The sequence below is a fragment of the Gopherus evgoodei genome, chromosome 6 (genome assembly GCF_007399415.2).
Source record: "Gopherus evgoodei ecotype Sinaloan lineage chromosome 6, rGopEvg1_v1.p, whole genome shotgun sequence".
NCBI lineage: Eukaryota > Metazoa > Chordata > Testudines > Testudinidae > Gopherus > Gopherus evgoodei.
The window spans coordinates 36,830,596-36,858,048 of record NC_044327.1 but is presented as its reverse complement, the minus strand read 5'-3'; the positions used below and the strand labels follow the sequence as shown (position 1 = coordinate 36,858,048).

At 42.0% G+C, this 27,453-nt stretch overlaps 1 protein-coding gene across 5 annotated transcripts in view; it reads right to left on the bottom strand.

Annotated features, from left to right (window-relative positions):
- The window catches only part of PRUNE2 (prune homolog 2 with BCH domain), a 154,076-nt gene that overhangs the window by 48,947 nt on the left and 77,676 nt on the right, over positions 1 to 27,453 (bottom strand). For 3 of the 5 annotated variants that reach the window (XM_030567418.1, XM_030567420.1, XM_030567419.1), the window contains exon 1: positions 19,101 to 19,513. In XM_030567418.1, the coding sequence (XP_030423278.1) occupies positions 19,101 to 19,432 (332 nt within the window). In that variant the 5' untranslated portion in view covers positions 19,433 to 19,513. Of the gene's footprint in view, positions 1 to 19,100; positions 19,936 to 20,415; positions 27,050 to 27,453 lie in introns of those variants that run through there. The other 2 variants (XM_030567417.1, XM_030567421.1) reach the window with 2 other exon arrangements.

Sequence of the window (27,453 nt, the reverse complement as noted above, 5' to 3'; positions counted from 1 at the left end):
CTAACATATAATTTGCTTCATAACCCTGAACATGATTCTCTTACCCCTTTTCGCTCCTTTTATCTGTTGTATTGCTTTCTCTTTTATTCTCTTGCTACTGCTATACTTCTCCCTTATTTTTGCATTTTTACCTATTTTTCCTCTTTCCTACAATATTTACCTTTTTCCCCCCCTTTTGCATCGTTCTACCTAAAATTTTAGTCTTAATTTTGAATTTCTGTAATTTCATAGTTCAGGTTAGGAATTCAATATAAATGTATATCTTAAATTGCTGTAGTGAGCCTGCAGCTCATGCAGGTTAAGATATAAATTTATACTGAAGTTCTAACCTGAACTATGAAATCATAGAAATTCAAAGTTAAGACTAAAATTTCCCCATCTGGATTTAAAGGGCCAGCCACAGGTCAACTGACGAGAAAGGCAGGAACGCAGAGCAATACCACAGCTTTAGAAGAACAGGTGGGTGAATGGATACTTTGGGACCTTTTAAGAACTGGATCCCAGAAGACATCTGACATAAGAAGCAGGGAAGAGCTGCCCCCCCAGTCTCATCTGAAGGCCTCAGATTGTCTTACAGATGCAGTGTGTGTGTGTGTGTCACAGAGATGAGAGAACAGGAGAATGTGAGAGATGATGCCACTCACAAGCTGGTCCTGCAGGTGACTTTAACGGGAAGCAGCCCTATAGTTGTAGCAAGGAGCTGCTGAGGACAGGCAACGGCAAGCCATTGTAAGGTGCAGCTAGGAACAATGTGGGGCAGGTCCATACAGGAGCCAAAGGAGGTAGTCTGACCAAGACAAATGAGAGTTAACTGAGGAGAAAACTGGCACCAAGCAGCCTACTCCTACAGCCTGTGGGAGGAGGGTGTTCAGTTGAGGGAGACTCTGACGCATGGGAAGTGGTCAGGCCTGTAAATACATGTATGAGTGGGGGACAGGCTGGGCAGAGAATCACCATCAACTACCGGAAAAAGAAGACCGCTATGATAAATCAGTGGGGCCCTTGGAACCCGAAGAGGCTGCAGACCAGCCAAATCTGGACACAGAAGGAAACATTGGTCAGACAGGGGGATACTGTGAAAGTGCCAGAGCCAGTGTGTCAGGGAATCCATGGCTGATAACAGCTGGACTGGAACCAGGGAAGAAGGGAAGAAAGGGAGCCCTGAGACTGAAAGAGAAAGCTGTTGGCATGCAGCCAAAGAGCTGCATAGAGAGGGCTTGTGAGAACTGATCCAAGGATGTTTTATTCAAACTGTTCAAAATACCCTTCTATAGGCAAATGTTCCCAAGGCATTGTGGCCTAACCTCACGGCAGACAAGCATAAATAAACCATGCCACAGGCCCATGCTGGAGGGGCCTCAACTGTGCTTAAAATGACAATGACCATATCAGGATGCATTGCCTAAAAGGGACAGGATCCCATATTATACCAGTTTCCAGCCCCAGGAGAAGAGGGAAAGAAAACTGAAAGGTTGGGAATAGAGCCAGTAGAAGTAGCATGCAGGAGACACTAGGTGTGGCAAACCCAAGGGGAGGATTTAGGCAAGGGGCTCATAATCCAGTGTCAAGGAGAGACCCTTGAGCAGAGCATGCTGGGCTACTGATACAATTATCCAGCAAGGGCACAACGCAGAATGGCCCCAGAAAGAGCATTAGTGATGTGCAGAGCATAGATATAGGGTGTGGAAGGTAAAACACCATGTCTGTGAGATCTAAGAAAGAAAGGGTCAAGGTCAATTCTGGTGTAAGAGGATGCAGCTGACATCAGTGGAGTTACACCAGGATTGAATATGATACAAAGACTTTACAAAGGAAGATGGGTTTAAGTCCACAATTCAGGAAAACTTCAGCACGTGCTAGGTCCCGTTTAGTTAAAGTTCAACACATACTTATGTGTTTTCCTCAATCAGATCTTAAATGTACATCTTGGAGAGTATGCTCTGTAGTCCTTTTCCATCCTGGGTGGATTGCCCTGTGGCACTTTAACTAAGAGTTTCATGGTTTTATTTATTTCATAATAAACAACAAAGTGTGTGCACCAATTGTGCTTGCACCCTTTCCTTTCTGCCATTCTTAATAAAGACTCCTTTCCTGTCAGACATCTAATAGTGTCTCACATCATGTGCTACAGCACATAAGGTCTCCTGTTTGAAACACCTGCTGAGTCTGTGCCATACCCAGTACAATACCATGTATTACAGCCACATGTTTCACCATGAACCTCACAATGACTCTCATGGCGGTTAGGGAGCTACACTGTATCCATGTACTCCAAGCAACCACTTGTGCTATCTGTGCAGATAAGTGTGCAATATAATGTTCACTAATTGTGCCCCAGAGTTCTCTCCAACATTATCTCCTGTACTGAATATATGTTGAGAAGCTTCCCCTCCAGGAGTTGATAGTTCTAGGAATGACATTTCATTGACATCTCACTGGCATTTCTGGAGCAGGAATATTATTTCCATAAGTAACACATTTCATGTGAACCTCCAGAAAGGACAATGTGGCATTCAGCACATGGGGAGTTGACAGCTGACCCTTTCTGAAGGGAATTTCACAATGTAATACTTATTCCTTATATTTCAGAACTGAAAGCACTAAAATTTCTAACACTAAGGACTAACTTCCGCTTTCACTGGGAACAAATACTGAAGAATTTGTTTTACTATTGAAAAGTAAATGTGCCTTTTGCCTCTAGATATTTGGATTGAATCTGTTCCACATCAGCAGTGTATGAAAGTCATTAGCATATGTGATAGCTATTTGATGTCTATTGTGAAATGAGAGTTGATGGAGTCAATCCACATCCTACTGGGCAGGTTTCCACATCAGAAAAAGCACCATCATAATTTTGGGCAGAAAGCACAGAGGCCTGGGATAGAATAGACACTGAACTCCCCTGTTTCATCAGGACTTTATCCTTGTAGATCAAAGGTTGGTGCACTTTGGTGTTGGGTTGGCTATAGGTTCTGCTGCTTTAGGTCACACAAACACCATTTCTATACATTTTGCTGCCTCTAATATTTTCCTGCTGTAGGCAAACAGCCAGCTCTGTATTGGTGAGATGAAATAGGGAAGCATGCACTCTTGCTGTCCAGTTTGTATTTATCCCATAGATAAAGGGCCTCTGTCTCCAGAATTATCAATCTTTTGCAGCACTAAATTTGCGTAACAATATTTTAATCAGTTAATGTGCTGTCATAAAGTCCATTAACAAGTAAGCCATTTTTTTCAATATTCAAGAGAGAACAGCTGGTTCAACCACATGACATTATTATCATCACTCTTATTCTCCTCTGCTTCACTCTTCTTGTTTATTTTTGCATCATATTGCATGACCATGTCTTTCTATGTGTTTGCACAGCATCTAATACAATAGGGCCCCATTCTTGGGACCTTTGGGTGCTACTGTGATATAAATAATCCGAACCATATTTACTTGAGCTCACAGAATTGCATTCTTTACCACCTAGGACCCATATTTTATTGATTTTTTAAGCAGACACATTTATCTGAACACAGGAATTTGACTTAAACAGTGACTCTTCCTTACTGCTCAGATACGAATGCCAATATACCACAGGCTCTTAAAATGTATTTGCTCTGCACTGTAATTGCTTTTTCTAGCTCTTATCTGTCATTTTTCCCCCGTTTGTCTCTGCTGTTAGAGCTAGATGTTAAGGGCATGCTGTAAAACTACAAAGAACTCCTGTTATTAGGTTGGAGATGGACTAGCAGTAACCACTGGCTAACACTGTAAATCGATATAATTATATGGACTTTCTGCAGCTCGGCCCTGATGGCATGGAGAGGATGAAAGGACATTTTTATCCTCAGTGTTCCCATGCAGGGAGAAACCACACTCTGGATGGCTGGACAGGAGAGTGCGGTCTGAAGAAATGAGTGAAGGTAGCTAGTACTATGGGGAACATTAGTGGCCTCGAAAGGATGTGTCTGGACAGGGTGAGGGAAGGGAACAGCTTCTCCCCGCATGTGGCTGGATGGCTGTTCTGGCTTGATGTGTGGAACTTTTCTTTTCATAGCCCAATGTTCTCCCCCAGGAGGCAGTATGACTAAGGCCTGGTCTACACTATGCATTTAAACCAATTTCAGCAGCGTTAAACCGATTTAACGCTGCACCTATCCACACAACAACGCCCTTTATATCGATATAAAGGGCTCTTTAAACCAGTTTCTGTACTCCTCCCCGACGACAGGAGTAGCACTGAAACTGGTATTACCATATCGGATTAGGGTTAGTGTGGCCGTAAATCGACGGTACTGGCCTCTGGGCGGTATCCCACAGTGCACCATTGTGACCGCTCTGGACAGCAATCTGAACTCAGATGCACTGGCCAGGTAGACAGGAAAAGCCCCGCAAACTTTTGAATTTCATTTCCTGTTTGCCCAGTGTGGAGCTCTGATCAGCACGGGTGGCGATGCAGTCCCAAACCCAAAAAGAGCTCCAGCATGGACCGTATGGGAGATACTGGATCTGATCACTGTATGGGGAGGCAAATCTGTTCTATCAGAGCTCTGTTACAGAAGACGAAATGCCAAAGCGTTTGAAAAAAATCTCCAGACAGAGGCCACCGCAGGGACTCAGCACAGTGCTGCGTGACAAGTGTAACAGAAAGCCAAAGAATCAAACAGACGCTCATGGAGGGAGGGAGAGGGTACTGAGGACTCCAGGTATCCCACAGTCCCCGCAATCTCCGAAAAGCATTTGCATTCTTGGCTGAGCTCCCAATGCCTGTAGGGTCAAACACATTGTTCGGGGTGGTTCAGGGTATAGCTTGTCAATTTACTCCCCCCCTCCCGCCCCCGTGAATGGAAAGGGAAAAAAATCATTTCTTGACTTTTTTCAATGTCACCCTATGTCTACTGAATGCTGCTAGTAGACGCGATGCTGTGGCAGTGAACAGCAGCATCCCCTCCCCTCCCTTACCCTCCCCAGTGGCAGACGGTACAATATGACTGCTATCCATCGTCATCATCAGCCCGTGAGTGCTCCTGGCTGGCCTCTGGTGAGGTTGGCCAGGGGCACCTTGGTAAAAATAGGAATGACTCCCGGTCATTCCCAGTAGATGGTACAGAACGGCTGGTAGCCGTCTTCATCATAGCAACTGAGGGCTGAGCTCCATCAGCCCCACCCCCTTTCATGTCTAAAGAAAAGATTCTGTACCGCCTGGACTATCATAGCAGCGGGATGCTGGGCTCCTCTTCCCCGCACCGTTTAATGTCCTGCCTGGACTATCATAGCAGCTGGAGGCTGCCTCCCCTTCATTTTATCTCACTAACAAGTCAGTGTTTCTTATTCCTGCATTCTTTATTACTTCATCACACAAATGGGGGGGACACTGCCACAGTAGCCCAGCAGGGTTGGGGGATCAGGGAAGCAATGGGTGTGGCTGTTGCAGGGGCACCCCCTAGAATGGCATGTAGCTCATCATTTCTGCGGGATCTGACACGGAGCGGCTGTGCTGTCTGGTACACTGGTTCTCTAGCACACTTGCCCATATTCTAGGCAGGACTGACTCTATTTTTAGATACAACATAAAGGAGGGAATGACCTGGTGAGTCATTCCTATTTTTGTCTTTGCGCCCCCGGCCAACCTCAGCCAGGAGCACCCATGACAGCAGCAGATGGTACAGAATGACTGATAACCATCATCTCATCGCCAATTTACAATGGCATGGCAGACGGTACAGAACAACTGATAACCGTCTCTGCTATCTTGCAAAGGTAAATGAATGCTGCTGTGTAGCACTGCAGTACCGCCTCTGTCAGCGGCATCCAGTACACATACGGTGACAGTGACAAAAGGCAAAACAGGCTCCATGGTTGCCATGCTATGGAGTCTGCCAGGGCAATCCAAGGAAAAAGGGCGCTAAATGATTTTATGCCATTGCTTTCATAGAGGAAGGAATGAGTGACGACATTTACCCAGAATCACCTGTGACACTGTTTTTGCACCATCATGCATTAGGGTCTCAACCCAGAATTCTAATGGGTGGGGGAGACTGCAGGAACTATGGGATAGCTACGGGATAGCTACCCACAGTGCAACGCTCCAGAAATCGACGCTAGCCTTGGACCATGGACGCACACCACCGAATTAATGTGCTTAGTGTGGCCACGTGCACTCAACTTTATACAATCTGTTTTACAGACCAGTTTATGTAAAATCGGAATAATCCCATAGTGTAGACATACCCTAAGAAAGGCATGATGCCTCCTGGCACTGCTGGGTGCCTTCTCCCCCTCCCCAGCACAGCTCTGCTTCTTAAGAGGTATAAATGAGCCCAAACTGTAACCTCTCATTTACTCAAAATGGTACTTAACTACACCTACCAACACAACACATTTCCTCCCCACGCTGTTTTAAGTATGTCAGAGTTAGATATTCTATATATATGTTCTGCAAGTTCTGCACCACTGTCATTTCTCTGGACTAGATAAAAGTATTTGTTTACAAAAATGCCTCCACAAGAACAATTTCCATTCTCTCTTCACAGATAAAAAATGAAAATGAGCTAATGAAACTGGTACGCTCCTGACACTAAAAAGGAATGAAAGTAATTCCTGTACAAAGCAACTTTTGCAATAGTTCTTCAGCACTCATATCGGTTGACATTCTTAACCTTGTAACCTTATAATTCTTGTAACCTTGTGAGAGAGAGCAAAAGATCCCTTGCTCTCTCACAAGGTTACAAGACTCTTTATACTACAATAATTTAAAAGGGTGTTGCAAGGGTGGGCAGGAAATGTTACATGCTTCAGTTGATAGCAAAGGACCAAAAACAATAGACTGTCAAGTACTGTACTGTTAGTGCTGTTTCAAATTCTTGCTATGACAGTAGTTAAGCAATCATTTAAAAATACAATGACAATGCCTCGGTTTTCTCTCCCCCCTTCCCATGCCCTGAAACCTATGCACATGAACTGAAAATACACTGTAATCAGAAGTGTTAGGTGATTGATTGTACACTGAAGTTTTGTTCCCTAATTATAAATACCAGTCTGCCCCGACAAAACAAGTCCATCGAATGGATGTAAGCCCATCTCAGAAAGAGTTGCAGCATAATTAAAATACAGCTGCCTGATTTTCAGTAATGAGGAACTAGATGCTTTGCATCCTGCTAACAAACATTCCTCTCATCCCTTCTTTTTTCTCTGAATGAACTGCAACAATAGAACTGTTAACCAGAAAAGCACTTTGCATATCATTCTCATAATGCAAAGAGATGCTTACCTTCCAAAGACTTGAGGAGGGTTTGTTTTTTTTAAAGGGAAAATAATACAGATGCTTTATTGCAGCACTTCAGCATCCCTCTTCCTGTAGCAGTTTACTGGGAATACAGATCCTCCACCATTTTCTGGTCACATGACTAGTGGTACTTCTAAATAAGGATGATCACCTGCCTTCGGGTAGCCTGCTGTATGTACCAGAAACCACAGCCACTCTGGTTGGGTGAATGAAAGAGAGCTGAATGGAACTTTATCTCTGGGAAATATTTTTGTAATGGTCCTGTGGAGCTCTGTCACGGTATCCTCAAACTTTTATATGGGGAATCAGCTGTCTGTTGTGAAAAGCTGCTCCCTGTTTCATTTCAGAGCCTGAGGAAAGCTTGCAGTGAGAGAAGAGACAAAAGTTCATGTGGATTCAGCTCATCCCAGCCCTCATTTTTGTTTGCCTTTTGTGGTTATATAACAAATACAGATTCAAGGGTGCTTTAGATGACTTGTTTCAGTTTAATAGTTTAGTTACGAAAATGTAAATATTATTAAAACCATCATATGGTGCAGGGTGTGCTCAATAAAACAATATCTCAGGGGCTTTACTAAAGGCTCTACGCTCTCCTCTGAGAGCACAGGAGATGTGGAACCTGCACTTGCGGGAAAGGGAATTTTTTTCCCCTGGAGCATGGTGATCCTGGTTCTGTGAAAGCCCCCTTGGGGGCATGGTCTCCTTGTGCTTCCAGTATTACAGAGGAGAAAAAGAGGGGAGTGGGCTGGGCTTTCCTGGATTTTTCCCTCATAGTCCTGGAGAGAGGGGGTACACTGGAAGTCAGTAGCCCCTGAGGCTGTATTAACTTCAGCTGGTTTGTGAAACTCCTTTTTTGGCCAGACTGTAAGTATATCAGGGGTGTTTGCACGATGAAGCCCTTAGACCACAACCATCTCGGGGGCATAGGTCTGCTATTTTTTTTAATTTGTCTACAAATTCCTTGAAAAAAGATTCAGGCATTGTCATCTCGTGCTGCATTTGAATCAGCATTCCAGCAGTGAAAGAACTTGGATTCCATGATCAATCTCCTGAGTAATCAGACCTCCTCACTTACCTTTTAAAGATAACAGACAACTACTGAACATTTAAAGAGCTATAAAACATGCTCCCTCTCAAAGATGTTGCTGTAGAAATGTGATTAGTAGTGCTGCAGCCAGTGTAACAGTTCTTTAAATCAAGTTCCTTTCTGATTGTTGGTGGGGTTGTTGGGTTTTGTATTGGTTTGGTTTGGTTTTGGTTTTACTAGCAGACTTCCAATGTGTCTGAAATTTTAATCTCATGTTATGCTGGGCACTTAGGGAAAAAAATATCCATAGTAAAAAATTATGCTTCTGCAATGATAGACAAGGTGAGTGAGGTAATTTATTTTATTGGACCAAACTTCTGTCGGTGAGAGAGACAAGCTTCTGAGCCACACAGAGCTCTTCATGTCTGGGAAAGGTACTCTGAGATTACCTCACCCACACTGTCTCTCTAATATCCTGGGACCAACACGGCTACAACTACACTGCATACAACTTGTGCAATTATGTCATTATTAACCTGATAATTAGAAATGTAATAAAAGCTAAGTCTCCAATACTACAATTAGATCTACTACCATTAAATTCCCTGTGTCGAGCCCCACTGACTTCACTGTGGGCTTGTCTACATCAGAAAGTTGCAGCGCTGGTGAGGGAGTTACAGCGCTGCAACTTTGAAGGTGTACACATCTGCAGGGCACCACCAGCGCTGCAACTCCCTGTTTGCAGCGCTGGCCGTACTCCCGTTTTGTCTCGGGTGTAGAGGATCCAGCGCTGGTGATCCAGCGCTGGTAATCCAATGTAGACAGTTACCAGCGCTTTTCTTGACCTCCGTGGAAGGAGGAAGCCTCTGGTAATCAAGCTGGTTTCCTTTCCCGGTTTGCTCTCTCGGTCCCGGAGCCACCCAGCAAACCGCAGGGAAGGAGACCTGCTTGCTCGGGGTTCCGGGACCGAGAGAGCAAACCGGGAAAGGAGACCAGCTTCGCCGCGGTTTGCTCTCGCGTTCCCGGAGCCAGCCAGCAAACCGCAGGGAAGGAGACCTGCTTGCTCGGGGTTCCGGGACCGAGAGAGCAAACCGGGAACTGAAGAATCCAGCTGTTTATGATTACAAGAAATTTAAACAAATATTTTTTGCTTAATAAACATAATGGGCTAGATTCTCTGTTGGGTCTAGATTGTGCTGACATAGCAGAGACAGGACACCAAGGGTCCTGCTGGCCTTCCTGATTCTCTGCCCGACCCTGGCCTTGGATTCACACTAGAGCACGGTTTCGCAAACTGGGGCCGCCGCTTGTGTAGGGAAAGTCCCTGGCGGGCTGGGCCAGTTTGTTTACCTGCCGCATCTGCAGGTCCGGCCGATCGCGGCTCCCACTGGCTGCAGTTTGCTGCTTCAGGCCAATGGGGGCTGTGGGAAGTGGCGCGGGCCAAGGGGTGTGCTGGCTGCCGCTTCCAGCAGCCCCCATTGGCCCGGAGCAGCGATCCGCGGCCAGTGGGAGCCGCGATCAGCCAAACCTGTGGAAGGGGCAGGTAAACAAACCGGCCTGGCCCGCCAGGGGCTTTCCCTACACAAGCGGCGATCCCAGTGTGAGAAACCCTGCTCTAGAGCAGCCTGAAGAAAAATATCTACAGTGAAATCCTGAAGTCACTTGGAGTTTTGCTATAGACTTCTTTGGGATCAGTGTTTCACCTTAATGTTGGATTTTGGTATCTGAACTTTAAAAAGGGTGGCGTAAGTCACTAATGGCTTTGACATTATATTATGTGCCTTTGACTAAATAACACAGCCTATTTTCAAAGTTTATTGAATTTGTCTACACTAAAGGGCTCAGAAGGGCAGAACTGACCCAAAGCCCTATTATTCAAGAAATAGTCACAATTTTTTTCCTCCTCGGTATTTTACAATCTCTGATCTCTGCTAATATAAACACAGGCTCTCTCAGTCAAGATTTCCTGTACTGTTTACATGGCATAACAATTTGACCCTTTCTCTGAAGAGCGATGATGGTGACCGGAGGAGGCCAAAAAAACCTTTCCCCAGGAATCATGTTACAAATGAGAGGAGGGCCTGGAATCCTCCTCCCTGTAGAGGACTGTGGGTTGGGGTAGAAAAGGAACTGAAGCCTCCCCTGCAGAGAATGGAAAAAAACATTTCAAGGAAAAATGCAGATTCAGTAACACTGAAACGTTTTCCAAATTTGTATCAATTTTTCCAACTTCTCGTTTCTGGGGAAAAACACACCAAAACTCCCCCCAGAATTGAAATATTTTGTTTTCACATTTTCAGAATTAAACATTTTGATTTCTCAATTCAAAACAACTTTACATTTTGAAATTTCCTTTAACTTTTTAAATTCTTTTTTAAACATTAAAAATGTTTTAAATCAAAACAAAGCATTTTGTTTTGGCCCAAACAAAATGTTTTATTTGACCCAGAACGGTTATTTTTCTTTTTCAGAATTGCTGAAGAACTAAAAAATCTATTATTTTGCCCAGCTCCCCTTCTGTCCTGCTCCCCTTCACCTGATTCTATTACTGCTCTCACCAATCGTAACTCCTCAAACAGGCCCTTCCTGGCATTCATGATCCCTTCTCCAGCTCATTCTAACCCTCTTTTCCACCACCCACAATTCATCTTCTTATCTGCCTGCCTCTCCAGCAGCCATTCTGCCTTCCTTACCTCTTACTCAATTCTCCTTGTTCCCTAGACTGAACCATGCTTTTATTCCTGCCCCTCCATCTCCTCCCCCTTCACCCTTCCATTCTGCTTCAGCCTTTTTGGTTTGTTTTTTTGGGTTTTTTTTTAAATCATCCCCATCCTTTAGCTTTTTTTTGCTATACCTCTTCTGTTCCAGCAGACAGCCCTCTTGAGGTTCATGGCTATCCTGACCTTTGAGCTGCAGAAATTATTTTACCCACTGGGTTCTTATTCTTAAATCTACTTCTAATCCTCAACTATGCTGACCTGTGGTAAGGGAAGGAGGCGGATGCAAGGGGTTTATGACACAAAAACATGAAGGGGGAACAGAGACAATGTGAGGGCATGAGTCCACTGGCTGGGGACAAACAGGCGCAGGGCTATCACTGGGAGGGTGTCCATGCTTCCATATGTTGTTCCAGTATCTATAATTCCAGTGCTTGTGAGATGAAACCTCTTTCCTTGAGAAATACTCTTATCATTTCCCACCACCACTATCTACCATACATGCAAACACACCTGGGATGATGCCTATAGTAGAGCTGGGCAAATTTTTTGGGTTGAACAGTAAGTACATTTGCTGAAAAATGTAAATCAAATTAAGCACATAATTTTGTATGGATAAAAAATGAAAAAAATAAAAATAGAAAAAGGTGAAATGTTTTGATATTTTTAAATGAAACATTTTGATTTTTCATTCTGCAATTTAGCTAGATGTGTTTTTTAAAAGAGTAATAAACACCTGAAAAAATAACAAAATAAAACAAAAAATTGAAAAATAATTGGTTTTGTTCAAAGAAAATGTTTTGTTTGATCCAAAATATTTTTTGTTTTGTTTTTTGTTTTGGCAAGAAAACATTTTTTTTCAGTTTCAGTTCACAACTAACAGGGTTGTTTTTTGTAATTGTTTTTTAATTTTTCAGTTTAGCCACCAAACTGGAAAATCAATTTTTCTCTCAGCTCCAGCCTACAGAGCCTCTTCCAATGACTGCTGCTGCCTCCAGAGGAGAAACGGGAAGGGAAGCGCCAACCCCAAAACACAGATGGGGGGTGTCATAAACAGATAGCTAAGGGTTAATGTCTCTTTCACCTGGAAAGGGGTAACAAAACACACCTGACCAGAGGACCAATCAGGAAACAAGACTTTTTCAAATCTGGGTGGAGGGAATTTTTGGGTGTGAGTTCTTTGTTCTTTGTCTTGTGTCTGACCCTCTCGGCTCTGAGAGTGATCTTTCTGTCTCCTGGCTTTCTAATCTTCTGTTTCCAAGTTGTAAGTACAAAGATAGGAAGACCATAGGTTTATATTGTTTTCTTTTGTATTTACATGGGTGTAGTTGCTGGAATGTGTTAAATTGTATTCTTTTTGGATAAGGTTGTTTATTCATTTTTTTCTTTTAAGCAAATGAACCTGTATTTGTCACCTTAATACAGAGAGACCATTTTTATGTCCTTTTCTTTCTTTTTTATATAAAGCTTTCTTTTTAAGACCTGTTGGAGTTTTTCTTTAGTGGGGACTCCAGGGAATTGAGTCTGCAGCTCACCAGGGAATTGGTGGGAGGAAGAAGTCAGGGGGAAAATCTCTTTGTGTTAGATTTACTAGCCTGACTTTGCATACCCTCTGGGTGAGGGAAGAAGAGAGATTAGCTCTCTCCGTACTTCTGTTTTCCAGGACTGGAAACAGGGAGGGTGGAGTCACTCTGTTTAGATTCACGTAGCTTGCTTCTGTATATCTCTCCAGGAACCCAGGGAGGGAACACCTGGAGGGGAAAGGGAAATGGTTTATTCTCCTTTGTTGTGAGACTCAAGGAATCTGAGTCTGGGGGTCCCCCAGGGAAGGTTCTGGGGAGACCACAGTGAGCTAGGCACTGTAAATCCCTGGCTGGTGGCAGCTTTACCAGGTCCAAGCTGGTAACTAAGCTTGGAGGTTTTCATGCTAACACCCATATTTTGGACGCTAAGGTCCAGATCTGGGAAAAATGTTATGACAGGGGGCAAGAATATACTTCCAACAATATTTTACAGCCTTTCTAAAAATGACGTATTTTACAAATTTTACTTTGAACATGCACAGAAAAGAGTGGTTATATGAGAGCTAATACCATCATTTATTGTGCCCCAGTCCTTAATTACTGTGGCACTATTCAGTTTTATATAGTTATGCAAGATGAGTTACTCTGCCACAAAAAAATGACCTTCAGACTCTGGAAATTTTACTGTTGGCATCATATCAGCACTAGCAGAGAAAGATGTTATTCTAGACATCCTAGATCTGTACAGTACTCCATGAAATTTTTCTTTCTAAATTAGTCATTCTTGGCTGTTCACATAAGAAAAGCTATATAAAAAGCTATATTTTCTTTCCAATGAGAATGACATTAATAATGTGCTATCAGATCTTTTTGCATTTTACATGAGGCCAAATAAATGCCAGGACTTGGTATTTCTAGTGTTCAGCTCTTATTGACATTGGTTTATGGTCTTTCTTACCTATTTTAATGCAAGAAATAAATGTTTTAAAAGATTCTGTGAATGAGGTCAGTCTGCCCTGTGTTATTACATTTCTTATTGCTTCTGTTTTTCTGATATTGTTGTGGGTGACTCAAGGCAAGGCAGTAGGGAGAGGACCTTCATGGCCTACTACAGACCTTCTTGCAACCTGCTTGACCCCCTCTACCAACTCTTGTCAAGGAATTTCTTGATCTGCCACTAGGAAGTGACAGGACAGTGACTGATTCAAGGAAGGGGGGCTTCAAGTTTTTATGTCTTGTTTTTATTTATTGTCTCTCATTCATAATTTCTTCCCCAACAAAACAGTCAAACTGACTACATTGAATTTTCATAGCTGAACTGTCAGACAGTTACTGGAGGAGGGCCGACAATTATGTAACCTGCATTTTCTCCCTCCCCTTATTCTACCAATTGAAGGCCCTGATTCAGCAATCGACCAAAAAGAGAATATCCATAGGTTGTTCCTGTACATGAGTACATGGGTGTTCTTGTGGCAGTATTTTGTGCTAACCAGCCAATAATTGGATTGAGAAATTTGTGCTTTTCTGTTGCTGTAAACTTTATCCTCTAAACAGGATATTTATTTCAGACAAAGGAGCAGCCCCCAGAGAGATTTCATCCTGGAGCAAATTAAAGAAATATTTTTTCTTTTTGAATGTGTCACCAAAATGCATATAAAAGAGTCCCTAATGACACACACCAAATCAGAGTAGTTCCCAAGTTGCTGATTGCTTCATTTATACAACAGGCTTAATAAAATGACTACAGGACCTTGTAAATAATTGTTCCTATATGTATTTTGTCCCTTTCATTCACAGCAGCAGCCTAACTGGCTCACTTTCCTTTACTTCTTTGGGCCTCAACATTAATACAGAGAACAGAAATACCTGGAGCTGTGGGAAAGGCACTTGGTATTTAGCTGTCACTGCAAAGCCAGAGGGGGGGAGTAAACCCATATAATAGGGTGTGGCCACTCTAGAAAAATGTGATGATAGTCGTATTATATCAAGAGCTAGCATCAGTGTAGGTGCAAGCTGTTACTGTAGACAGAACTCAGGTAGTTTTACCACCGTGGGCAGTGGTGTTGGAACAATTTGTATAGTGGGGGTGCTGAGAGCCATTGAACCAAACTGTAAACCCTCTATATGTTGGAAACCACTTTGTCAGGCAGTGCGGCAGCACCTCTAGTTCCAGCACCTCTGGCTGTGGGTATGTCTAGCTAGACTGCAATCCCTAAGTGTGACTGCAGTTTGAGCAGACATACCTGAGCTAACTAATACAGCTAGCTCGGGCCCCAGAATACTAAAGCCACTGCAGCATGAGCTTTAGCGTTGGCTCACCCCGTGACTAATTACCCAGGGCTCCAGACGGGCTAGTTCTACCCACACTAAAGCACATGCTGCTACAACTTCACTGCTCCAGGACCCAAGATAACTAGATTAAAGCTAGCTCAAGTATGTCAGTTTAAGCTACAATCCCACCCTTTGATTGCTATCTAGACATACCCTGCGCCACAAACATGCTCGGAAAAGCCTGAGGGTATGGCTACACTTGCAGCTGTACAGCACTGGGAGTTAAACCTGTCTTCGTATAGCTGAGTAGGGAAAGCGCTGCAGTTTGTCCACACTGACAGCTGCCAGTGCACTGTCGTGGCCACATTTGCAGCATCTGCAGCGGCATTGGGAGTGGTGCCTTATGGGCAGCTATCCCAGCGTTCAAGTGGCTGCAACGTGCTTTTCAAAAGGGGTGGAGTGGGGTGGAGTGTGACAGGGAGCGTGGGGGGGAGAGAGAGTGGATTTTTGGAGCCGACACTCTGTCAGCAGCTGCCTTGCAAGTTCTGACCCTCTCCCCCACCCCTCTCTCACTCACTGAAAGCAAATAGCCCTCTTTGTTTTTTCCTCACAGACCAGATAAGCAGCTGCTCCAAAACAGACCTCCCCCTCTCCCGCCTGCCATACTGCTTCTCTCCTCAAGCCCCTTCCTTCCCCCTCTCTTCAAGCAAACACTAGCTGTGGGCGTTCCAAAGGGAGCTCCCTGCCTCTGCTTTGTCACAGCAAACAGGAGCTGTGTTTGGGTTTTTTGACAAGCAGCTTCGGAAGCCCCGAGTTCACAACAAAACAAACAGAGGTATCACAACAAAACAAAGAGAGTTATCTTTACTTAAAAGGATTATGGGATGCTTCCAGAGGTCAGTTTCAGCGTACTAAGATTATTCCCTGTTTACACTGGCACCCCAGCACTGCAGCAGCAGCGCTATACTCTTTACTCCTTTCGTAGAGGTGGAGTACAGGCAGTGCTGTAGCCATGGAGATACAGCACTGTATGTGCCTTGCCAGTGTGGATGGGGAGTGAGTTACAGCGCTATAAAGCCACCACCAGTGCTGCAACTCTCAAGTGTAACCAAGGCCTGAGCCTTGCCCCTACTAGCACTTACCCCATTGCTACCACTGGTAGTAGTTGCTGTAAAAGAGGGCCAGATTTTCAAATGCTCAGAACCCACAATTGGGCTAGACTTACAAACGAGCTCAGTATCCAACATGCCGCATTCCTTTGGAAATCTGGCCCACCTGGGCTCCCAGACAGGACTGAGACCTTCTGAAAATTGGGTTCCAGCAGAGGTGCTGAGCACTTTGACAAATTCAGGCCTACAGGGACTCATTTTTCTAGTGTCTGTGTAAGATCAGAATCAGCCCCCATATTTTGAGGAATCACACCAAAAAGTTAGCTATTTAGTGTTTGCTTCTTCAAAACTTTTCTCAGACCCACAGCGGTGACATAAAAATAACAGTGAAAAATGGATATTTAGAATTATTCTCACTTCCTGTGTGAAGACATTAACACCACTGAGTAGTGAAGCCTAGGATGCTGTCTCCATGTAATTAATCAGGGTGACTTAAGCAGGGCCAGCATCTGGCAGCTTTTAATTGAAAATGCTTTTAGTGGGAGGCTAAAGAGCCTATAGCTGACTTGTGTTTGTGAGACTAACAAACCACACCTTTCTTAAGTAACCCTTCCGATTTGTTGTCCCATTTGGACATGTGTTATGAAAGTCTCAAAGTCAAGCACTGGGACAGAGTTTCCATTGCATTACTTTTTTACTGCACAGAAATTGATAAGCACTGACCGTCTCTGCCTTCAGACCCCTTCTGAAGATTTGCTTCTTCCTCTACAGCAATACATGTTAACCGGTACCAGTTAAGCTACCATCATCCTCAATGCATTCTTGTGCTGTCCATCTATTGACTATAAATAATTTGAGATAGGGACAGTATATTCTTCCTTTATGTTTTGTACAGCAACAATGTTAGTTTTTTGAACAACAAAGGCGCCAATCCTGCCAAAAATTTATGCAGGTGCTTAACTTTCAGCATGCAAGTAGTGCCATTGAAGTCAAATGTTTGCAGGATCAGGGCCTACCAAAGTTTATCTGAGATAAAAAACAAAATAGCTGAAGTATTCTACAGAAGGTTTTTTTAACCATGTGTGGATTGAAACAGAACAGGAGAAAGAGGTCTCTAACTTATCTGGAGGAAAAAAATCAGTGAGGGAACTATTAAGGTTCTGAGATTGCCAACATTAATCTTATATGAGGTGGGGAGATTATACCTTTGATTGGACCAACTTCTGTTGGTGAGACAGACAAACTTTTGAGCTTACACAGAACCATACTCAAGAGTGGTGTCACAGCTATATACAAGCCTTGTCTCTCCAATAGTTTGGGATCAACACGGCTACAAAAACGCTGAGTACAACATTAATCTTATTCAAATGTGATTTGTTTTTGGCCAGCAAATTGTAGTTGTTTGGTATATTACATGCTGTCAGTACATGCAATTATCAGTGTATGCTGCTGCAGTAATGCATGCAGGACTTCTTGAAAACAGGCTGACTGTCAATACTGCTACTTGTTAGTGAAATTTTCAGGACACCTAAAACAATATGTAAACCAATTATAGCAGGGTAATGGAAGTTCTAAATGTCATCAAGCACTCTGTTTCCAGTTAAGTCCCAATGCTGGTATGCAATAAGAAATATCCCTCACAGGAGCAGTGTCTAGCATTTCATATGAACAACTTCCCCATTAAAAAAAAATGCCACTAAACTGCAGCTGTAAAGGGGCAAAGCAAGAACAAGCCAATTAAATCCTTTTATTTGATTCCCAAAAAGAAGCTTCCTTCACATTTCCCAGGATCCTTACTTTGAAAAACAAAGTGAGGGTCAGGTTTAGTTATAAGACTATTGTTTTAAAATGATGGCGTAGGAAGGGGACCCTAACAGGAATAAACCCGGCCTACTCCTGTAACATCAGAAAGGGAGCCACCTAGGATTCCATCATGGCAGGAGCAGGAGGAAAGCAGACTCTTCGGCAGCTGTGGGGCAGGGGAATAGACACAAACACCCTAAAGACAGTTGTGGAGCAGATGGAAGACAGAGGAAGTACCTCCACTCCCAAAATACTGCAGTCCTTGGTGCAGAGGAGGGTAGTCACCAGCAACTCCCTCTCTTCCTAGAGATACTCAGCAGAGAGGGAGGAGGCACCAGTGGTAGACACAAAGAGCTGTGTACAATAAACATCATTTTCAGATTTCCTCAGCTATCACTTCAGTCAGAGTGGGAAGAGATGCAGGAAGGGAGCACTGCAGCTGCTTTCACTGGCTCTTGGAATCACCCACGTGAACTTTGAACTCCCTCACTCTCTTTCCTCTGCATGTAAGAAGGATTGCTTTTTCACTTCCTACAGGAGGGCAGTCCTTTGCTTACTGCCAGAAAAGCAGAAGAGATGAAGGGATTGTGTCTAACTACCCCCCATCTTTTCCTCCAGTCTCTCCTCCCTCTTGACAGAATTATGGAAATAATCCTTCCCTCCAAATCCCATCTTTATTGCAGCACCTTGGAGTCAGGTGGGGTTTGATGCTGTCCTCCCAGTTCTCTGCTGGCTGTAGCAGATCCTACTCTTGTTAACCCTCTTCTACCCTCCCCCATCACAGCTGCTTCAGATTCAGTCTACCCTGGGGGAACTTTCTCTGAGACATAGGGTATGTCTACACTGCGAAGTTGTCGACAAAACTTTTGTCTTTCACTGGTACTTAAAAAAGCCCCCCCCGCAAAAGACAAAAGTTTTGTCGATGCAAGTGGCAGTGTGAACGCTGCTCTGTGCTGCAGACCAAGCTAACACTGCTCATGGAGCTGGAAGTTTTTTGTCGGCAAAACTGCGGACAAAGTACCGACAAAGAGCATTTTCACACGCTGACTTTTAGCGACAAGGCTGTGTTGCTAAAAGCTGCATGGTGTAGACAAGCCCATAGACTGGGATTGAAATTATTCCTGTGAGGGAAACATAATCCCTGGGGTTCCTATAATCTCCTTCAAAATTATGAAACAATTTTAAATGGACTCACTTTGAGCTATCACTAACCTAGGCTCTGTTTATTACAAAAGGAGAGAGAGAAATCCTATAAATACAACTAATACTTTATTTTTGAATGCTGTCACCTTTGTATGACCCCCATCTATTTAAATAACACTGACCATAGTTTCCTAGAAGATTCTCATAAAGAGAGTGTGTGGGCATTTCCTTACCCTGATATTCCATTTAGTTCTCTTTCACTGTTGAGAAACTCTGTTTCCTCCTCCATTTCTTGTTCAGTTACCATGCCGTCTCCAGCATGCAGCTGTGAATGCACTTCCCATATACCATGACCACCAACAACCTGCAATAAAAGAGCATCTGTCCTTATGACGCTTGAATTCTTGTCCTCTTTCATCAGACTGTCTAAGGGAGAATATTCCTCTTGTTCAAATGATTTGTGAGGGTTCTCTTTTAGCTGAACTCCAGATTGTTTGTCATGGATCAACTCCTGGTCTAAAACTGTTTCTAGTTCTTTGACAGAATGTCCAGACCCTGAGTTCATTGTTTCTGTCCTGCTTGAAATTTCTTCAGGTGATATATCACTGGTTTCATTTTTGCCCAGCACTGTCCAACTGTAGTCTTGCACAGGGCTTTCAGGGGATCTCTTTTCATCGTCCAGTCTTTGAGGCAAAACAGAAGGACTTTTCTCTGCTAAATGAAAAGAACCCCATTCACTACTCAAAAAAGATTGCTCTTTACTTTCATTTATTATGGAGATTGACTGAAAGGTATCCAAGCAGCCTGCTGAAAAGGCTTCATGAGACTCTGTTTGTTCAGTCACATTAGCTTCTCGAAATGCAAAATCACTTTCCTTTGTTTCAAGGATATCCTTCTTCACAGATCCATTTTCTTCAGCAGTAACAAGGATGTAATCCATCTCTAGTGCAGTCTGATCTTTGTTCACCCGTGTCCTCATATCTTCCTTACTCTCTGTACTTGTCAGTTCAGGGCTCTCAGTGGAATTTCTTCCATTCCCCTCATTATGAAAGGGGTCACTGGCAGCTTCTAAAATGAAAAACAAACAAAATTTTAGTTTTATCAGTTAGAAATTATTGTTTTTCAAATGAGTCCAGTAAAATAAACCCATTTTTATTTGCTTTTGATAGCCTATGTTCTGTGTTAATTTATTCTTGAATTTTATATTAATTAATAATAATTATTATTATTATTTTATTTTTTATTTTGTGGTAGTGCCTAGAGGCCAGTGAGGCTGGAGTCCTTTATGCTAGGCATTATACAAATATGTGGTAAATGACTCTCCCTCCTTCAAAGTTTCAGTTTTTGATCTAGCTACAATGAAGAGAATACAGGTCTTTCCAAGGTCCAGAGTTTCAGGAAGACACATATATTCCAAATGCCATTCAGTTAAAGTTTCACCATTCAGTAACTACACTGTATCTTACTGTTCAGTAGCAATACTCTTTCTCAGACATTTACTACTTTGTCCCATTACCTTATTTTATTAGACAGTGCATAATTTCTTACCATTGGGTGATCCTGTGACTCCACCTGCTGGTGAATCAGTATTACTTGTTTCTGCTTCATGTTCTAATCCTTTCGAGGTATCAGAGGATTCAGGCAACACTTCAGACTCTAATAGTAAAGATTCCAATGCATGGTCTTCCTGGTGGCACTCTGCAAATGTGTCAAATGACTGATCTTTGGTAATGCTGTCTTTGGGCTCTAAAAAGCCCATTTTATCTTTTTGAGGAGTAAGTGGAGATAATGGCACTTCCACTGAAACCTTGCCAGAAAACTGCTCCTTTAATGAAATCTCCTTTCCTCTGTCTCTGCTGTCAATGGCTTCTGTATTAAATGATACATCAGATGGAGAAGAGTACACCACTGGTGACTGTTCATTAGGTGATTCTTTAAACCAAGGATTATGACTCTCAAGCACATTTTCAGGTTCTTTTACTACATTGTCAGCATGCTGACTAACTGCAGCATCTCCATCATTATCATCCAGTGAGGTTTTTAAGAAGAGTGTTTGTTCGTCAGTTGCATCCCTTTCTACTGCTACTTTGTGTTTACTGTCTAATATTGTCAGTTTGCTCACTTCACCTAATGACTGGATGTTAGTGATTGAGGTATGGGAGCTATTTTCTATCCCAGTCTCATTCCCATCAATACACATGTCTGATATTTCTACTTTATCAATAGTCACTGCTGTATGGTCAATAGCAGGAATATGGCCAGTTTCAGCTGAGACACTCAGATCTTTTATGCTTTCTTCCAAATTATCAAGGCGAAAGAAAGCAGTGGCAACTAAATGTTTCTGGGAGCAAACTGCATTGACAGAAGCTGCAAGATTATTATTTTCATAGCAAGTATCTTTAAGATTTAAGGAAGCCATTCCTAAATCTTCAGCAGAGGAGCCTGCTGAATCCATTAGTTCAACAACTGGTTTCTTTTCTAAATCAGATTTTTTCAAGATATTTTCCTTTCTGAATTCAGAAGCTTCAAAAGCTTTAGGATATATTAGTTGATCAGCCTGTGTTCCATCATTATTTTCTGGACTATTTCTATGAGGATATGTCTCTACTTCGTGAGTTACTAATTGCTGTTTAAAATCAAAGTCTGCTTCTTTGCTTATATTTGACATTGTGAGAACCAACTGACTAACTTTTCCTCCAGCCTCAGCCAAAGCATGAGTAGATTGTGAAGATGCATACTTAGCTTCATATTCTTGGCAAACATCAGGCCTTTTTGAGGCCTGTGAACTGCTGTCTTGGTCACAGTGACTTAATATATCAGGATTTTCACCATCAGCTTTCAAAATGAAAAGCTGTTCAGCATCAGTCCACAAATCAGGATCTACTGAGAATAGCTGATTACTTTCCTGAGTCTTGTCCTGTAAAGTATATAGGGAACATGTAATTTGGGGAACTTCAGCTAACTCATTCCATCTCAGGCTTGACCTTTCTATCAATTTTTGGGATGAGTCATTTGCAATGAAAGCATTTTTGGGGGAGCTGCAAACTTCTAAAGTTCCAGTGGTATTCCATTGTTCTTGAACAAATAGATCTTTATTTGAAGTGTTGAGTATTACATCCACATTATCTCTCGAAAGATCAAGTATTAGATTTTCCTTGGCGAATGTGTTTGGCATATCTGGTTGCCACTTTTCTGAAAAAGGATTTTTAGAAGTATCTTGATCGCCATCAATTGTGACAAAAGGTTGCTGTTTTAAATCCCTTTCTTTCTTACCCAGTGCCAGTTGATCAGACAGTTTAAACTGTAGAATATCTGGATCAATTTGACTCTCGTGAATATTCCCGGAATGCACTATACTTTCATATTTCTCTTCATTAAAATACAGAGGGGGAGACTGATTTGTGTGGCTACCTGGATAAGCAGGATATGCATCTTTTAGTTCTTCACTTTGTACTGGTGCTCCCCAGGCATCAAGTTTATTGTTTGCTAATTGATTAGTTTCTAAACCATCATCTGAATTAGAATATTGCCCTTCTATTGGCTTGTATTTATGCGGTTGTGAATTCCACCATTCTGAATTGTCATCTGGAAATCCAAATGTTTCCATGGTGGACCTTTCATTTATTTCAGAATCAGCCTGCAATGATATATTCGATGTACCTGAATTATTTGAAGAATATTCTTTGTTATGTCCTGCTGCAGAAGTTGGGGCAATATAGTAATCCACTGTACATGAATTCCAAACATGTGGATGGTCTGGATTTTCATGGGAAGTATTCGCTTGAAATTCTCCCTGACTTGTTTCCCAACCACCTAAATATTCAAAAGCTTCACATGTACCATTGTTAGTTGTGTTCAAGTGTATAATATCCTGTTCCATTGATATATTCCAAGGTTTTACATTTTCAGAGTTTTTATTTAAGATGGCCATCTGAACCTCTTTCTCCAGTTCAGTTTCAGCATCTAAACTGTCTTCAAAACTCACTGCACTGGATTGTGCATAATCATGTTCTTTCGTTTCAGAAACTTTATGCTCATTTGCTTGATAGTTGGAATCTATCTCTATCACTGCCTGTGGTGCCTCTGAATTTTCAGAATCCTCAGTTGCTTCAGGACTTGATATAGAAGATGCTGTATCATCATCTATGTGTGCATTCCAAAGATCTAAATTTTTAGGAACTCTGTGATCATTGTTCTCTTTAGATTCTTCCTTACTTTTATTCTCAAAGCCCCCTTTTTCAGGAACTTTTTCTAATTTATCATTGGTGATATTCCAAATGTCTTCACTTTCTCTGTAATAGGTAGCTGGCATGCTTCCCCAAACATGCACATTTGCAGAGGCATCACTTATATCAGGGCTTGTGGCACTGGACTGTGTATAATCATTTGTTGAACCACTCCATACATTATCCTCTTCACAATCACTTTTGATTTGTGTATCTCCTGGAAGGCTACTCATGGTGTTTGTCATTTCAAGAACCTCACTTATCTCAGGACTTCTTCTAGGAGACTGTGTATCTTCACACATGTGTGAATTGCAAACACCTAGAATTTGGGGAAAATCATGATGAGATGTGCTGTCAACATATTCCTCATCTGGAAGTTTGTTCCCAGATTCTAAACCTTCAGAAGCATTACTTCCCCCAGAATCCATTTCAGGTGATAATGAATTATCCACCATAGACATATTTGTAATGTCAGGCACTTCAGCAGATTCCGAAGAGGGACTCACTTGAATTTTAATCTTCAGAGTCTCACTCATGAAAGGTGTTTCATGAGCATCACTTATATCTGGACTATGTTCAGAAAAACTTAATTCAAAACTGCAGATGTCTAAATTGCTAGGAACTTCCTCACATAAACTCTCTTGAGCCTCTCTTAACACCTCTGGTGCTTCATTTATCAAAGGACTTGATGCAACTGATTGAGAGCTACTCTTCACAGAGTCATTCCAGATATCTAGATTTTCAGGCACTATAGGAGAATAATTTTCTTGGCTATCCTCGCCTCTGTTATAACTTTTAGAGGCACTTCTCATCTCGGGACTTGTTGCACCCTCTGTAGCAGTACTTTCCTTATCAGTATTTGTAGGAAGTGACTGTGATATGTTACTTTGGCTGTAATTTTGTGGATGATAGAACTCTAAATGTCCAGAATGTCTTTCTTCCTCAGGACTTGTTGCAGAAGATTCTGCATTGTTCTGCAAAAGTCCTTTCCTCTGTTGCTGATTGGCAGGGTTAGATGGACAAGAAAAGGGCATATTTATTTCTGATTTCTCTGTTTCTAAAGCTTTGTAAATGTCACTGTTCCTTATTTTTTCTGGTGAGTTAGGAATTTCAGATGTTGATGTACTTTCTTCTGAATCTGTTATACATGATAGTTTAGATAACACTGATGGTGACACTTTGTTATCTTGCATGGTTGTGTTCCAAACATTGCTAATGGTTAGCTGTCCACTCATCTCATCCTTTCTTTTATAGTCATCTATTCCTTGTTGAGAAGTACCAGAGATACCATTATTCTCCCATCCTGCCTGATGATTCTGTTGAAGGTGTACACTCCACAGATTCAACTGTGGCTCTGAAAGCTGAGTCCCCACCTCTGAATCTTTATTAATGCTTCCTTGTACTTGCCCATTAACCTCACTTTCTAAGTCACTTGCTTTCAAGTCCAAACCCATCTCTGAAGTTCTTGCAGATAACTGTGTATCCCCAAGGATGACCCTGTTCCATATTTCTACATTTTTTTCAGCTGCAGTTGGTTTGGTATTCAATCCACCATGTGGCTGAGATAAGTGGTTGACTGTTTGATTATACACCCGCATGATTTCGGTGTCCTCAGAACTAGAATAACTTTCACTGGTATTCTCATCACCTGAAAAATACTTAGTAGCTATTTGTTCTGAATTCAGTGAAACTGTACAAGTGTTTGGAAGAGCAGTAATCTCAGAGTTTTCTGCTTTTAACTGACTGACATTATTAAGAGACACATTCCACATTTCTGTGTTTCCTGAGCTTAGAAAAGGCATGCTTCTAGTGGATGGCTGTGGTAATGATTCCTTATCTGTTTCCTCCAATATTTTAGGTTCATCTGAATTTGAGTTAATCACTCCATCAAAAATTGTTTCTCTGTCAAAATGCTTGTCCTCATTTTCCCTTTCGTCCCCTATAAATGTAGGTGATATGTATGAATCAGATGTTGAATAATTGGTATCTGGTGGAGAAACAACTAAATCTTCACCTGCATTTGATGAACTGAAGTCTGAGCATCTATATGACAAGACAGAATCTTCCCATGGAACCAGAGTTTCCAGTCCGTCTTTCTCTATGTCTTTTTCATACAGATCCCAGATATCCATATTTTCAATTTGTTTTGGTCTACATTTAGTGTCACCTAATATATGTTGATTTTCTATGGCTAGATTTGAATTGTTCTGCACATTATCAATACTGGACTTTGTATTTTCAAATGTGCTGTATACTTCACCTGGATAAGCTCTCCCTTTGTTCCAGGTTTCTAAAGATATTTCATTGTTTGGGTTTTCAGACTCATTTTCTGCAGCTATTTCTGAAGAATATGGAAGACTAGTTTTGGACATGGCCCAGGCTTCAAGACTCCTCACGGAAGTTTGATTAGTGTCCAGTTTCGGCATACTCCATACATTTTCTGAGGGCTTAGTGCCATCTTCTTGATCAAACTCTGTCCAAACATTATAAGATTCTGTATCGAGTTGTCCACTTTCACCTACAGTGTTACACCATGGAGCTGATGTCACTGGGGTCAGTTGACTGGACTTCCACAAATCAGTAAATGCTTCCATTTGTTGCTTTGTCTCCTCTAAAGAGGCACTTTGCTCATTTGAGTGTTCAGTGGTTTTCTTCTGCAGCTCTAAGCTATGTTTATCTTGGACAGGGTTAAACTGATTCTCCCACAGACCTATTCTTGAATATTCCATCTGCCTTGGTAGTTTTTGCAGGAATACAGAATCTGAGGCTCTTCTATCAAAGTGCTCCCGAAGTAATGGGCTTGCTTTACGATCTTTCCATGAATCAGGGCTTTGAAATACAGATTCCTGTTCACTTGAACTCCACGCATCAGCATTTTTAGAATCCAATTCAAAACCATCCCACCAGCTTCTGTACCTAGCACGTGACTGAGAATAGCTTGCACTATCTATTTCATTAATTTTGTTAATTACATCTTGTGGAAAAAACAAAGGTGGTCCATTATCTAATGGTGAGCTTTCTACAAGACTGTTCATAGGAGTTGGTGGAATTCTTGTTTCAACATTTTTCGACACCCCAGGCGAAAAAGAATCATCTTCTACTAAATCTGTCAAACTTGAAGTTTTTTCAGACAAATCTCCAGGATTTTCTTGCCTAAATCCATCATCAAATTCTACTAAATTGTCTTCTTCATTTGTAGTCATTAGTAAATTGGTTGAATAATTAGCCGTGTCATTTTCTGATAGATTTGTCTCATCAAGTTCTTTATGCACAATAGGTGGTTGTCCTTCTGATGAATCACTATTCAGGAAGAAGTCATCTGCTGGGGAATAATCAACAGAATGAGAAGAAGATTCAGATCGAATTGTAACCATAGGTGCTAGATCAAAACTGAAAAGATCGAAGTTATCACTGTTGTTTCTAGACTGAGGTGGTTGTTCTTCTGGTATTGCCCCTTCAGGAATGGGGCTATAGGAATCAAAACCTGGAAGGAGACTGTGATGAGCACCTTCTGCAACTGGGCTATCATCACTGAGAAAAACTGAGCTCTCCTTGGAAGACCGGCTGCTTCTAATGGTAGCCAATCCACTGTCTGGACTCACAAGGTCTATATTAACATCAACATGGACTTGAATAGAGCCATTGAGATCTTGAGGATTTTCTATAAAGTTGACAGAACTGGGCTGTGGTTCTATGTCAGAACCATATAGCTCCATGATACCAGAAGATCCCTGTGAAAGAGGAGCACTCCCAGCAACAGCTTCAGTAGAAGAAGTTCTGCTGTTTGATACCATTTCTGGCTGTCTCCTGTTAATAACTTCTTTAATTATTAGAAAAATTTGATCACCAGTCACCAAAGTATTGTCTTGGTGATAAACGAGGAATTGGTCACATCCACATTCTAAAGGATCCAACTCCAGGCAAGGATTCTGACATTCTTCTAATTCACAGCAAATCTGTTGGAAAATACAGTAGTTTCAAAAAGTCATTGTAAGGATAGTTACAAATGTATACTAATAGTTTTACTGCCCACCTATTCTTGTCTGTTGATTTCTCAGCTATCTTGCTTTACCTATCTTTTTAATGAACATTGAACACACTAATCCCCTTAAACTCAAGGAGCAAAGAGTCCTGTGGCACCTTACAGACTAACAGACGTATTGGAGCATGAGTTTTTGTGAGCGAATACCCACTTCGTTGGATGCAAGAAGATCATTGCATAACATTTATTATTTAATTAACAAATAAACTCAGATTTTTGTTTGCTATTCTAGGAAAGCTGACAAAAATCTGTAAAAGGTGAAAAAGAAACTGAATACTCCCAGAAAGTGTTAAAGAAATGCATTTCTATACCAATGGG